Here is a 13,959-nt window from a genome sequence, read left to right on the forward strand (position 1 = left end):
CCGTGGTTCTCAAACTATTGTACTGGTGACCCCTTTCACATAGGAAGCCTCTGAGTGCGACCCCCCCCTTTAAAAATTAAAAACACTTGTTTATATATTTAACACCATTATAAATGCTGGAGGCAAAGCAGGCTTTGGGGTGGAGGCTGACTGCTTGTGACCCTCCATGAAATAACCTTGCGACCCCCTGAGGGGTCCCGACCCCGAGTTTGAGTACCCGTGGTTTATATGGAGATCCATAACAGCATATGTGGTCAAGACCTGGATGGATTTGCTTCTTGTGAGAGATGGGCTGTTCCCTCTGTACTGCAATAGAAGTCATAAAGACTGATCCATGTGTTGTGTGCACATAACAGAGTATTTTTACAATAGACTGGATCTTAGCAGCATTCTACAACAAATGTGTATTTAAGAAATTTAGTTTTATTTCTTCTCTAGCACCTTTGCCTAGGAATGCAAGACACCAGCATATAGCAGTTGTAGGGACTAGCCTTCAGCCTTCCACTTTCTTTAAACTACAGTACAAAAAATCAACAACACATTGTTTTGTTATAGTAGGGTTGGAATCAAGTCCAGTGTATTATTTTAAAACTTAATGAGTTTGAAAATGTGTTTTATTGGGGGTGGATTCTCCTGGCTGCTGGGTTAAATTACTATTTAATTCTGTTTCTTTTCTGGTCTCTTGTGCTTAGAACCCTAAATGGGATTTCCTTTTTATTCATACTATACATCCAAAGAAATGACAATAAACAAAATAAATTAATAGAGGAACTGGAAGAGAGAAATTCAATTTGGTTTTTAAGATCACTATTTTTTTTAAAAAAATCTAAAAAAACACAATGAGGTTTTTTTGGAGACAATGTCATTTTTAAAGTAGGTCATATATTTGGCTTACTAACCTTGACATTGTCCCGTTAAGAGACATACGTGACACAGAGTTGCTTCTGTCTTATATGGGCTAAGCACATCTCCTACCAGCTCAGCTAGTGGAAATTTTATTGTGGTTTACCAAGTAATGCTGCTGCCTATAGGTCATCATGAGGATGTCTTTCTGGTGAGGCATTAAAATACTATCATGATGGGCAAGATATAAGAACTAGACAGATAAGAGTCTTAGCTTGGGTAATGTGTGGGATGCACAAATAAATCAAGTTATTAGATAAAGGTCTCTGCTGACTTGTGGAGTCCACTCTAATATCTGGTCGCTAGTTGACTGGACACACACTGCTGGCTTCAGGGTCTCCCTGGCTGATATCTTTGGCTAAGTGCTCATTCTACAAGCTCCAAGTAATGGCAATAATAAATTATTACTTTTTTTTGCCAGCTATTCAGGTTTCCCCAAAGTTCTAAAGTAACTTTACTTTGCTAGGGATGTCTTGGATTTGGGTTTTTAAAGTAGGAATCAGATAATGTGTATCCCTAACTAAAGTCCTCATTTTAAGAGCATCTTTAAATAGCTGATCTCCTGTCAATCTGCTGATTATGGATGAATGCTGCTGCCTCCAAATTTAGCTTACACCATTTTACTATTTTTTCTTCTCTGATACTTTGTTGCTAGCCTAGTTGCTTTTTCTTATCTCTGGCTGTCATCACAGAGACTTTTTTCACTAGTTATCTTCATTGTCAGTTATTTTTTCTGACTTAGTAAATGTCTGTTGCTTTATTTTATTGTTCTCGTTTGTTGTTTCTTATCTTGCAATATAATTCCCATCTTTCGTCAACCCTCCTCCCGCCCCCGTATGTCTTTAGGTGACAACTAGCTTCTATTTAATTTCTCTTATTAGAGGGCCGTGTCTTTGAGCAGTGTGTCATCACCAGAAGGATACACTCTAATAGTTGATTTACCATTTTCAGGCTAAGTGGGAAATTACTTCAGGAAGCCTTTTTGATATTCTTTCTGAATGTGCTTCAACATTTCTTTCAGAAAGTAATGGATGAAACAGTAAATGGAAGGCTGCGTACTTGTTCTGGAGGGGATCTCTTGATTTCCTCGGCTTAATTTTATAATTGATTCCCTCAGTATGGATGTAATAGTCACTGCTGCTTCCATATATGTGTCTTGGTCTTCTGCATGTATCAGCTTCATTCAGATTAATTTCAAGTACCATTGGCCTTCGTATGTGGTTCTGAAGAACTCTCCTCTCTTTTAGATCACTTCTCTATGTACGACAATATCCTCTGAAAAACGAAAACAGTTCAGCTACTCTTTATTCCTTTTCCCCACAGAGCCTGTGGAAGATGTTCTCTCAAAAAATGATGCAGGTTTTGGGCAGGTTGGATTTGGTTTAAATCAAATTGAATTAAGGAAGACTCATTTAATCAAGGATTTCTACATAAAAGTGCATTCTTGTTTGTTGTTATAACCTTAATACATATTCTTCACAACTCAGAGAAAGATGTAGGTTTCATTTTTAGAAGGTACACACTATTCATTTTAAAGTGATTTATTCTGAAAACTTTTCAGATTAGTTTTACAGCTATATCAGAAAATGAATGATTGTTTGGTTATTTCATTGACCAAAGGTAATTGAAGCAGATATTTATGAAGTCACTGGTTGGTGAACTATCTCCAGTTCAACGTATTAATCAGAAATATTTGGAGGATATTCTTGCCATGCTGTATTAGGAGGAGAACATCACCAGACAGACATTTAAATTGTTTTATTTAACTAAAACAACAACGTTATGTATTCTGGATTTTTTTTTTCTTCAACAGCAAACATATAATATTTTAACAAAACAAGCATATGAATTTTTGAATTTAAACATTCAAGATTTTTAAAATCAGGTTTTTGTTAAAATTGTTTTTAATTAAAATAGTTAAATGAAATATATTTTTTAAAAAAACAAAAATTAAATTGACTGTGTCACCAGGTCAACGTGAGAAATTTAAAATACTGGCTTCTGCAGCTAACTCAGTGATCTTCACCTTCATATTCCTGTTTGTTCATAATCTGGAAAAGAAAAAGAAGCTTTCCTGTTTTTTTCAGGTCCCAAATGATTTCTCAATTTGGAATGAATTAGTCCAAAGGAAGATAATATTCTTTCTACACCGACAGAAGAAGTTACTGCTGTTAAAAGTGAGATTATCACTTCAACAGTCTCTGAATCCAAGTGCTTAATTGATTTCCAGCAGTTCACTGGTATGACTTTCTTTAAAACATCATCAGCAAACATATATTTCTTGAATGGTTCTTATTCCCAAACTGGGTCTCTTTTACAGCCTGCTGCCATTATAGGTTTTCCCTTCTGGTGAGAGAATGGTATGGTAGATCTCAAATCAATGAAGGCTACTCTCAGAAAGACCTCAAGACTTCTGGAATATGCTACTCAAACAGTTTCACTTTTGTTTCTGCTGCCTGACCCTCCCTTCTCACGTTTATCTCCAGACTTTTACTCCTTGTCCAGATCTATTCCACCCCCAACAATCTTCTATTCATTGAACTTTTTGAAACTTTACACTTTTAGAGAGAGGTAAGGGATTGACTCTGTGTACACAAATTTGCAGAGGGACTGTAGGGTTGAGGTCTGTTATTTCTTACCTCTAGATATTTATTTATTTAAAAACATTTTTGCTGTTAACAAGCATGTTGTCTCTGAAGACCCAAATCCACAGTTTGAGAACTGCAAAACTAAGTATCTCTGATGGTATCTTCTAGACTGAGCACTGAGTCCCATTGGGTAGATAGAAAGATTAACCTAAATAATCTATACAGAAGCCCATGGAACTCCATAAGATGGGGTCCCTAATCCATGAACTACTGGAACTCATTTACAAAACTTTTCTTAAACAGTACATGACTATATTGTCTCATACTATAGAATTAGAATTTATAATCCCTATTCCATGATGAGATATCTTTGAGCTATAATGTATCTTAATTAAAACTATCTTTAGATAGGTTTTTCCTCAAAAAGCATTTTATTAAAAAAATCCGATTTAAATAAAAAAAATCCGATTTTTTTTTATTTAAAAAAAATAGATTTTTGTCCACCCTGGTTTTGCGTGAGATATCATCACCTTGTTTATTCCTGTAATTGTTTTTGATGTCCATACTGCTGTATCATAGAATATCAGGGTGGAAGGGACCTCATCTAGTCCAACCCCCTGCTCAAAGCAAGACCAATCCCCAATTTTTGCCCCAGATCCCTAAATGGCCCCCTCAAGGATTGAACTCACAACCCTGGGTTTAGCAGGCCAATGCTCAAACGTCTGAGCTATTGCAGTGATAATGTTCTCAATACCTGAATTAAAAGCTTTCTTCAAGTGAGATTCTATACATAGTAGTACATTTATATAGGTTCATCCTTACTTGTGCTTTCCCTATTCCTGAAGTCCTGAGATACAGAGGAAAATAACACAGACATGTTTCAGTTCTTTTTGTTGACTGAAATACAACATTGTAGTGAGTTGGTTGCTTGGTGTTTTGAAGACCATTTAACCTGTAAATATGAGGCTGTTAGTTTCTAACATCTCCTTTCTTACCTGTAAGATATTTTTAAAGCAATACTGAAATTCAGTGAGATTGCCTCTTTCCAGTATATGCAGCTTTGCCATTTTTGCTCCAAGTGAGCTTCTGATTTTCATGAGAAGTCTGGCTGTTATATTCACCTCCTGTGCATCTTAGCTGACTTTTCCAGATTACTCTACTCCAGTAGCTCTACATTTATGATCCACGGATTGCAAGTGGTATAAGTAGCCCTTCCACAGAATGAAACCAATTTGAGAATTAAGCAGAGGAGCACTAGGGAATAGAGAAGAGAGGTGGGTCAGTGAGAAGATCTGTCCCTTTTGAAGTCATCCAAAGGGTGGGGAAAATTGGAAAACTACTGTTGTTGTTGTTGTTTGTTTATTATTTCTTTAGTTATAATATGATAGTGCCCAATGGGCCCATCAGCCTTAGGAACCATGTTGTGTTAAGGACTACACAAAGACATGTGAAGATATGGTCAATGCCTTGAGGAGTCTGCAGTCTAAATAAGTATGTTGGAGCCCTGTTCATCTTCACCTTTATTCCATGATTGCAATGAAGATGTTGATGCTTGCCATTCTATCTAGGTACTCTCCCAAAATGTGTGAACTGTCCTTTGTTCACGGGATACCTTCTCTTATACATTATTACTATTATTATATAACATTATTTATTTTATTAATTGAGCCCAGTCAGCATGCTAAGCACTGTATAGAACATAGAGGAGGCAAGGTCCCTGCTCCAGAGAGCTTACAGTATAATGAGACTAACACATTTTTACCGTGTGTGTATAATTATATTTTTGTCAGGAAGTCTTGGATCAATACGTCATTTCTTGGATGCCCTATATGAGCTGTCTCCTTGGGTTATTCACTTGTCCCTCTTCTTTCTCTCTCTCTCTGTCTTCTCTTTGCCTTTAAGTTGTTCCTGGTAGACATTCTGCACCTGCTTCCCTAATCTGGACTGCTCTTGTTAATCATTTCATTATTATTAATGTTTTGTTATTTGTATTGTTGTAGTGTCTAGGCATCCCAATCAGGGCTGCATTGTGCTAGGTGCTGCTCATGTATGCGATGAAAAGACAGTTCCTGTCCCAAAGAGCTTTGTTGTGGCCACCTCCAGGATAAAGCCAGATATCAAGAGGTTAAAGTTCTGTTTATACGTACAGCATTCTCTAAACAAACAGAAAAAAATTGTGTGCATTTATCTCTGATTAAAATCTTATATAAAAATATTGTATACAGGTTTGGCCTTTGGACCTGGTTAGTGGCCTTTGGACCTTCTGTGATGCAAAGATTGTGCAACAGGGACCTAATGAATTTAACATTTTGGTGTTTCGCAATAGTCAGCCGAAACAATTCTTCTTGTACCTTGGTGTTTACACCCTTCAGCTGTCATCTGGCCAACCTTTACATATTTAATGTTCTTACTCGTTCCCATGAAAGTTGTTGGTTTATATTTGATGCAATTATTTTTATTTCATAATTTCATATTTTGACTGTGGTGCTGCTTTTGGTTTCTTAAATAAACCGCAACAGAAACTCTAGTGAGTCTTACATTTTAAGGGTTTCATATGTTAAAAAAAATTGTCTGGAGGTGCTAATAGATTAATTTTATTAATATTAATAATTAGCTAATAGATAAATATCACAATTAGTGGCATATGTAATGTTTACTTAAAGTTATTGAAATAAACTGCAATAAAATGTCATTAGGGTTACAACATAAATTAACATTTGTATATACACTGCACATGAAGGCTGCAGTGCAATCTTTATCTTTTGTCAGTGGGCTTAGATATTGTAGAACATATGGTGTCAAATTAGCCGCTGTTCTCAAAGGCAAGATTCTGATCTCAGTTACCCTGGTTTAAATCTGGACTAACTGAGATCAAAATTTGGCCTAGAGTGTCTCTAGAGACCCATATTTACCTTGTCATAGTAATTAGTTGGAAGAGGGTGAGCTAAAGCATACTGTGCAACCATCATTACGTTAATGGTTATATGTCTTAAATATAATTATAGCTAATAATGTTAAAATCAGCCAAGAAGTTAAGGTTAATGGTTCATTCACATTCATTCGAACAGGTATCAGCAATGTAGGAAGAGTATGTGTGCAATAAAGCTTCGTACAAAACATCCTTTCATTACAGTTGTAAAAACAAACCAACCTCCCCCTGCTGTGTGTGCTTAGAACTAGTGTTTTTAATTGTCAAATATTAACTAATTTAAAATATTTTTACCTTGCTTAAAGTACTGACACTTGTTCACATTCAGAACTATCTGCACACTTTTTCTTATTGTTAGATTTAAGCCATTTTGGCATGGAGTTTAGTGCCTCCAAGCCCCCTCCTGTTCCCTCAAAAATGCAGTTTAATGCTATTTTATACTGTAATTAAAAACTGCTTAAAGGAGTAAAACAATTTCTGCAATAACAAAACCAGAAAATGCATTTGTAGGGATCACATACGCTAAGCTTGCCTCATACCATTTTTTAAATGATTAAGATACTGCATGAGAAAATGCTGTGCTAACTACACTGCTATGATAATGATCCTGCTGTAGCTTAAAAGGGGTCTTCATGCAGTATTACAAGATGAAAAGCTTTGATAGGTTGAAAGTAGTCATTTATAACTGTTAACTTTTGCTGCTGCAATTCCCACCCACTCACTCACCCATGAAATCCACTCTCAGAATGATTTCCTATCCTGAGTTCATGGGAATTACAAACAAGGCTGTCTGTTTCCATGCGATGGCTTATGATGAAAATTAAGCAAAAAAGTGTGGGTGAGAGGAGGAGAGAGAAAAGGAACAATTTTGTCAATTTCTTATTCGTAACAAAAGTTTCAGGAAAATATTAGAAACACTAGAAACTGGAATCCTGGGTACTGTAAATAATGATGCTAGATTTGTCACATTAGTTTCTTTTAGCATTTTGTTATTCTTGAAAGACGTTTTGTAGATCACTGCAACTCTCTACTAGTTCAGCTTTAGACCTTTACCTTTTTAGATTGAGCTTTGCTATATTAAGGTCTGTTGCACATGGCTTTCTAGTGCTTCATTTACAACATGCTCCTCTGAAACAGCTTCTGAGTATGTGAGTGGCATTGATGCACATCTTTGTCTGCTTGACGGTCAGTTATGTGTATCGATATCCTAGCAGGAAAGAGATAGAAGGGTCCTGAATGTGTGCGTAGTATGGTCCAGAGCAGTCCAGCCGTCAGAACCTTATCTGAAAACCAGTTTAGTCAATAATGGGAATCTTCACTTAATGATATTTAGAACTTGTGATACTACTACTAATAAAAATTGGAGGAAAAATGAGGCCACGAGAACTCTAGATAAATTTAGACTCAAAGTGAATTATATTCCTCTCAGTGAAGGATTAGGGATGTGGGAAATCTGCCTGTATTTGTTCAGCTGTTGCAGAGATCTGAAGTGCACATACTGTACATGCTTTAATTCAAGGCAGAATGACAATATACTGTGGTGTTTAGTCAATTCCCTCAACATCAGAAAAGTATATAAATCAAGTGACTTGAAAAACTTGTTTTAATGTATTTAGAATTGATTAAAATGACCATTTGGCGGTTTGAACGTTGGTATTCTTGGAAAAGCACTTCCTTCTATGCCAAGTTTTGGATGCCGGGCCGGCAGAAGAGGACAAAGCTCAGCTCGCTAATTGAAGGGCAGAATGTTTCCTAAATCTCCCTCTTGTTCTGAAGTATCCTGTTAATGCAGATATTCCTGCACACCAGTCAAAAACTATTAGCCAGTGTTACCATAGAGCACCGAAAACTATGTAACCATAATCTTTGTCAAATCGTGTAACTCTTTCACCTTCCCCTCCTCTCCTTTTTTGCTGCTTAACATCCAAACACAAAACTGTTAACGTCAGCACGTGGAAGAGGGAACGAACAAGATTACTGTTCCAGCAGGGGTTATTTCTTCACCTTAGTAGTAAGGTAGATGCAATTCTTCATCATCTTTTCATTCTCTTCTGTTCTTACAGTGAATCTTGCACATTCCTCTTTTGGCTGATGCTTCCCAGAATGTTGCTCCATAAAGTTCCAAAGGAGATCTTGAAAAGGGAAAATTAACCTATTTGAAGGATCCCAGTTTATCCTTGTTACAGTTGTAATAGTTTTTGGCCATCACTGATAGAATATTTTCACTGGTTTATTTGCTGGTGTTCTCCCTTCACACTTGCATTGAACCTTTTGCTCATTTTATAGATTTTGACCAAAATTTCAAACCTTGGTGCTTAAAGTTAGGCTTCTAAATCCATACTTAAATAAAAGTGGTTTGATTTTCAAAGGTTCTGAGCACACATGCAGCTCCCTTGATATCACTTTTTAAATGTCCCAAGCCAGTATTTTTATTTCAAACCTTTAAAGATGTCATGAGGGGAAGGTGGCAGATATATTTTTCTGCACTTTTAAATGAATACTGTCAAGTATTTCTGAACTTTCCATTTGTTTGAGCACACTTAGGAGCATGAAACATTTCTTTCCTCAGTGGTTTTGTTCTGTGACGTTTAAACTTCATTTTACTACTTTGGTCTAGGCTCCATAAGAATCACAGTAAAAACATTGTGACTTCATTTTCTTCTTTATGTAACAGCATCCTTAAAAATGTTAATATAGCTCTGCAAAGAGAGTTTCAGCTCTTTGGTTTTGTCTTCAAACAAATAATGAAACATAGATTACAATCAAAAGAGGATACTGAGAAATAATCATGTTAGTAATTATGGAAAGATCTAATAAAGACTCAGTATTATACTCCTGCAGTAAAATCTGTTTACCTTTGCAGCAGCATGAAATGTCTAACCCTGTTGCCCTCACTGTGGTGTGTGACCCAGTGTAAACAGTGTATATATGATCTCATTGTAGCATATTAATGTCTGTTTACAGTGTGTTACTGAATTAGTTGAGATGTGTGTCTTATGTCTGTGCTACAGTAAAGATCAATTCTATAACAAATATATTGCCCAAGTCCTTAATGTGAGACTGTCACTATAGTACAAAAGGTAACTTTTTATTCTAACAACTTTGGATTTCTTTGTGTAATTCTACTGTATCTTGCAATTCCTTGAGTTTTCAAATGGCATTGACCATAAACATGCTTTGGCTTTTCACCTTGGCTTCATGTTTTATTTGTGTGAGTGTATACACATTATGGACAGTGTTTACAGAAACACACTTTAGAAAGAGGGTCTCTAACTCTTTCATACAGGTATGATACCGACATTGACTTTTCTTCCAGGTGCCCAGATTATTGATTTGATGATGCTTGTAATAGACGTGACAAAAGGGATGCAGACTCAGTCAGCAGAGTGCTTGGTGATTGGGCAAATTGCCTGCCAGAAGATGGTGGTGGTTCTGAACAAAATAGACCTTCTTCCAGAGGGAAAGAGACAAGCTGCCATTGAGAAGATGACAAAGAAAATGCAGAAGACTCTGGAAAATACAAAGTAAGTTACCAAAGATGTTCTTCTAATGTAACAAAGCTTTTTGTACACCTACCTACCTCTCAGAGATGCTTTCACATACACCTTGGTTAGACCAGACACTGGCATAAAGAGATCTATGTACGGATGCATAGAAAGGGGTAAAGGTGTGTTCCCCTCCTCCCTCCTTACTCCCCCTTCCCCCCCCAACCCCCAAGAAATTCAAACCCTGTCTTAAATTTTGTATCTGATCCCTGAGCAAGATTTTTAAAAGTGACTTTCGGTTGCTGTGATTTTTGGTGCCCAGTTTGAGACAACTCCAGAGGGTAGTTGCTCAAGTGGCTAGCACTGATCATAGCTAGTTGACATATTTTTAAATACAACTGTTTCTATCTACACTAGGTGCTAAGTGGTGTTTTAAAATGTGCCATTTGACGTATGTTAGTTGACACACCTCAGTTTCTCAGTGTAGACAAGAACTTTGTGAGTTCTGTGCTATTCTTTTGTGTTAATTTGCTGCACTCCCCTGCTGTGTGCTCCAGCTGCTCACTGTAGTCATTAAGGGTCTCATGGTGGCTGCTTTGTTCCTAAGGCCATGTCAACAATAAGGGGACTATAGAAGCATAGCTAAGGTGCTGTAGTTATGCTGGCCTAACCCCATAGTGTAGATTTAGGCTGAGTCTACACTGCCATTTTCAGTGCTAAAACTTTAGTTGTTCAAGGGTGTGAAAAAACCATCTCCCTGAGCGGCAAAAGTTTTAGCGCTGAAAAGTGCCTGTATAGACAGCGCTTTATCTCTGGGAGCTGTGCCCATTTGGGGTGGTTATTTTTTTTATCACCGGGAGAGCTCTCCCCCGACAATAAAGCATGACTACACTGCCCATGTCACAGTGCTGTTGCATCTGCGCTGTAACATGGGCAATGTAGACATACCCTCAGACTACTAGGACAAAAAGGATTTTTCTGTTGCTGTAGGAACACAACCTTTGAGCAGACATGCCAAACCCGGAAAAAAAGCTCAGAAATTGGGCTTGTTTTTGGCTTAATTGGCTTGCGTGTTGCTTGTTGGCTAGTTTTTGCCTTGTAGCTTGTTGTCGGTTGTGGGTTGTTGCATCTTTTTTTTTATCGGCTCCCAGCAAGTCATAGGTAAGGTGGGGAGAGAGCCAGGGGTGCACAGCGGGCCCACCCACAGTCCCAGACTGCACGCTGGGGGGATCTAGTCACATAGAGTGTTGGGGTTCTTAGAGATTGGCTTGTTTTGGCCTTATTTTGAAATGGGATTAGCTTGATTTTTGGCTTGTTGTTAAAGTCAGGGTGCTTATTTACCGCGTGAAAGTTGGCAATGGTGCCTTTGAGTGATGGTAGATACTTTGATGGATGCATTCATCTGTTGACCTAGCTGCATCTACAATGGGGTCAGGTCGGCATAACTACATTGTTCAGATGTGTGGATTTTTCACACCCCTGGGCACTATAAGCTACCTTGCTCTAAATTTTAATTGTAGAGTCAGCTTCAGTGTAGTGCTGTGAGAAGCAAACCAGAATTAAGATACTTAATCAATTTAAAGGCTCCCTTCGAATTCAGCTCAGATGAAACAACAGAAGTGAAATCTCCTGGTTTTAAAAAAAAAAAAAAAAAATCTGCCCTTTGGTTTATGGGGTTGTAACACTTCCTGCAATCCGGGAATCTTGTCAGCTGCAGAGAGAGGGAGGAGAAATTAGGGTTTTTCCTGAATTGAAGGTGAGAAGTGTGATTGGTCTTAATGGGAAAAGAACAGTGTGATGGATGGCTTAATTGAGAATATGGAAGATGCATTTGAGATTGGGATTGTCAGTTTGGTACAATAAAAATAATACTTTTGAATTAAGTAACGTGTGTTGAGTGTTTTGAGATCCTCGAATACAAGTGCAGCCTCTCAACTCCCCTAGGGGTAAGGCTGCAAGATACTATCTCCTTTTTATAGATTAGGAAATTGAAGTACAGATGGGTGAAGTGTTTTGTCCAGGGTCATGCTGTGGAAAGAATTCTGACTTATACTTACCTAGCTGCTAAATCACATTTGTTCCCAACGGCAGGCGTAAGAGCAGAAGTAGAGTGGGCATTTGAAGGTAAGGATTTTACCAGTGCTAGAGGAGCCAGTGGAGCTTCGTTGTGTAAGTCACCTCATATTTAAGTTATTTTTAATGGCAGATTAGTGGCCCCGTGCAGCTGAACAATCTGAAAATCTTACTTTTTATCAACTTCTCTGTTCTTTAGTCTGTTTCCTTTTGATCAGTACAGCATAGAGTTCACTAGAGTGAAGTTTCCTCTTGTGTACATAGTACAGAGACAAAATTCTGCAACTTGTGACTCTCCTTCATAGTTGTTGATGGAGAGCCAACGAATATAAAGCAACTTGTTTTCTCCTGTCAGGTAGATTGAGAAACTCTCCATTTTTATTACTTTTTATGAGTGCAGATACCTGTAACTTGGTCTGAGATTGCTTAAACTTTTTAAATCCCCATCTCTATCACACCAAATATATATATGAGGTTTTTTTTAGCTGTGCCTTTTAGTTAATAAAATTCATTCATCAGATAAAATGATCACACTTACATGGCTGTTCCATAAGAATTCAGATTTGTTATTCACAGCTGAAGTGGCCATCAGACTGCAAAAATGAACAACTTAAACATAAAGGTTTAATTTTATCTCATAGTTTTTCTACAATTTTATTTACTTGCTGGAAAGGTTGACCCACTGCACATCTCTTATCTTGAAACAGAAATGAAAATAATATTTCAATTTTTACATATTTCTTATCGGAGAAACAGTTCTATTTGGTACAAATAAGTTAAATTTTGAGAAAGTAATGATTTATAATCGTTCATCTTTGCAAAAAGAAAAGGAGTACTTGTGGCACCTTAGAGACTAACCAATTTATTTGAGCATAAGCTTTCGTGAGCTACAGCTCACTTCATCGGATGCATACTGTGGAATGTGTAGAAGATCTTTTTATATACACACAAAGCATGAAAAAATACCTCCTCCCATCCCACTCTCCTGCTGGTAATAGCTTATCTAAAGATAGCAGGAGAGTGGGGTGGGAGGAGGTATTTTTTCATGCTTTGTGTGTATATAAAAAGATCTTCTACACTTTCCACAGTATGCATCCAATGAAGTGAGCTGTAGCTCACAAAAGCTTATGCTCAAATAAATTGGTTAGTCTCTAAGGTGCCACAAGTACTCCTTTTCTTTTTGAGAATACAGATTAACCCGGCTGTTACTCTGAAACTCATCTTTGCAAACTAGTCAAAGGCTAGCAAAATGGCAAAATAGAGGTTCATTTTATTTTGCCTGAATGGAGATCATTACTCCTGCATGGCACTCTGGTCATAGGTTAAAGTTTGAGAACATACTGCAAATAAAGAGGAAAAAATACTTTTATAGTGACCTATTGTATGGGGATCAACACCTAATTGTCTGTGGAGTTTGGTTGTGGTCATACCTATATTCAGAAAGCTAAAATTATAAATATATTGGAAGGAAACTAGAGTGTCTTCTCATGGGTTCTTCTCTGCACTGAGCGCACATATACCCTCTGAACACAATCCTTTCTTAAGAGCTGGGGAACACAAATAGGCCTTGCAGAGCATACCCTGAAAGTTGGCTGATATTATCAAACTAAGGGGGAACTGAGTTCTAGAGTGAAACCTCTTACCTGCAGATGCTCTGTCTCCACCCCCTTGCTATTTAAGAAAAGGTCCTCTCAGCTGATCTGAACTGCTCTGGTTCTCCATGGAGATAGATGGTCTTTCATAATGTTTTAGTTGAAGTCATTTGAACTTCAGATCCCAGGGATGCTCGTATATCAGATGTCTGTTATCTTTCCCACCCATAAAAGATTCAGCATTCGGACATCAGATCTGTTGTTTGTGAATTTTTAAAAGCATTGCTGACCTGGGCTTGTCCTAAAGTGCCAGCCCCACTGTGCAGCAGACATACTTTATTTCCTGACAGCCTCTTTCCCATCATGAACTCTGTGCTATCAAACACAGA

At 37.5% G+C, this 13,959-nt stretch overlaps 1 protein-coding gene across 6 annotated transcripts in view; it reads left to right on the forward strand.

The window, feature by feature from the left end:
* The window catches only part of EEFSEC (eukaryotic elongation factor, selenocysteine-tRNA specific), a 223,086-nt gene that overhangs the window by 35,934 nt on the left and 173,193 nt on the right, over positions 1-13,959 (forward strand). For all 6 annotated transcript variants that reach the window (XR_012159786.1, XM_073351382.1, XM_073351381.1 and 3 more), the window contains exon 2: positions 9,737-9,944. Coding sequence is in view for 5 of the 6 variants with exons in the window: in XM_073351382.1 (XP_073207483.1) it covers positions 9,737-9,944 (208 nt within the window). In the remaining variant the exon portion in view is untranslated. The remainder of the gene's footprint in view (positions 1-9,736; positions 9,945-13,959) is intronic.

Source organism: Lepidochelys kempii, chromosome 7 (genome assembly GCF_965140265.1).
Source record: "Lepidochelys kempii isolate rLepKem1 chromosome 7, rLepKem1.hap2, whole genome shotgun sequence".
Classification (NCBI taxonomy): Eukaryota; Metazoa; Chordata; order Testudines; family Cheloniidae; genus Lepidochelys; species Lepidochelys kempii.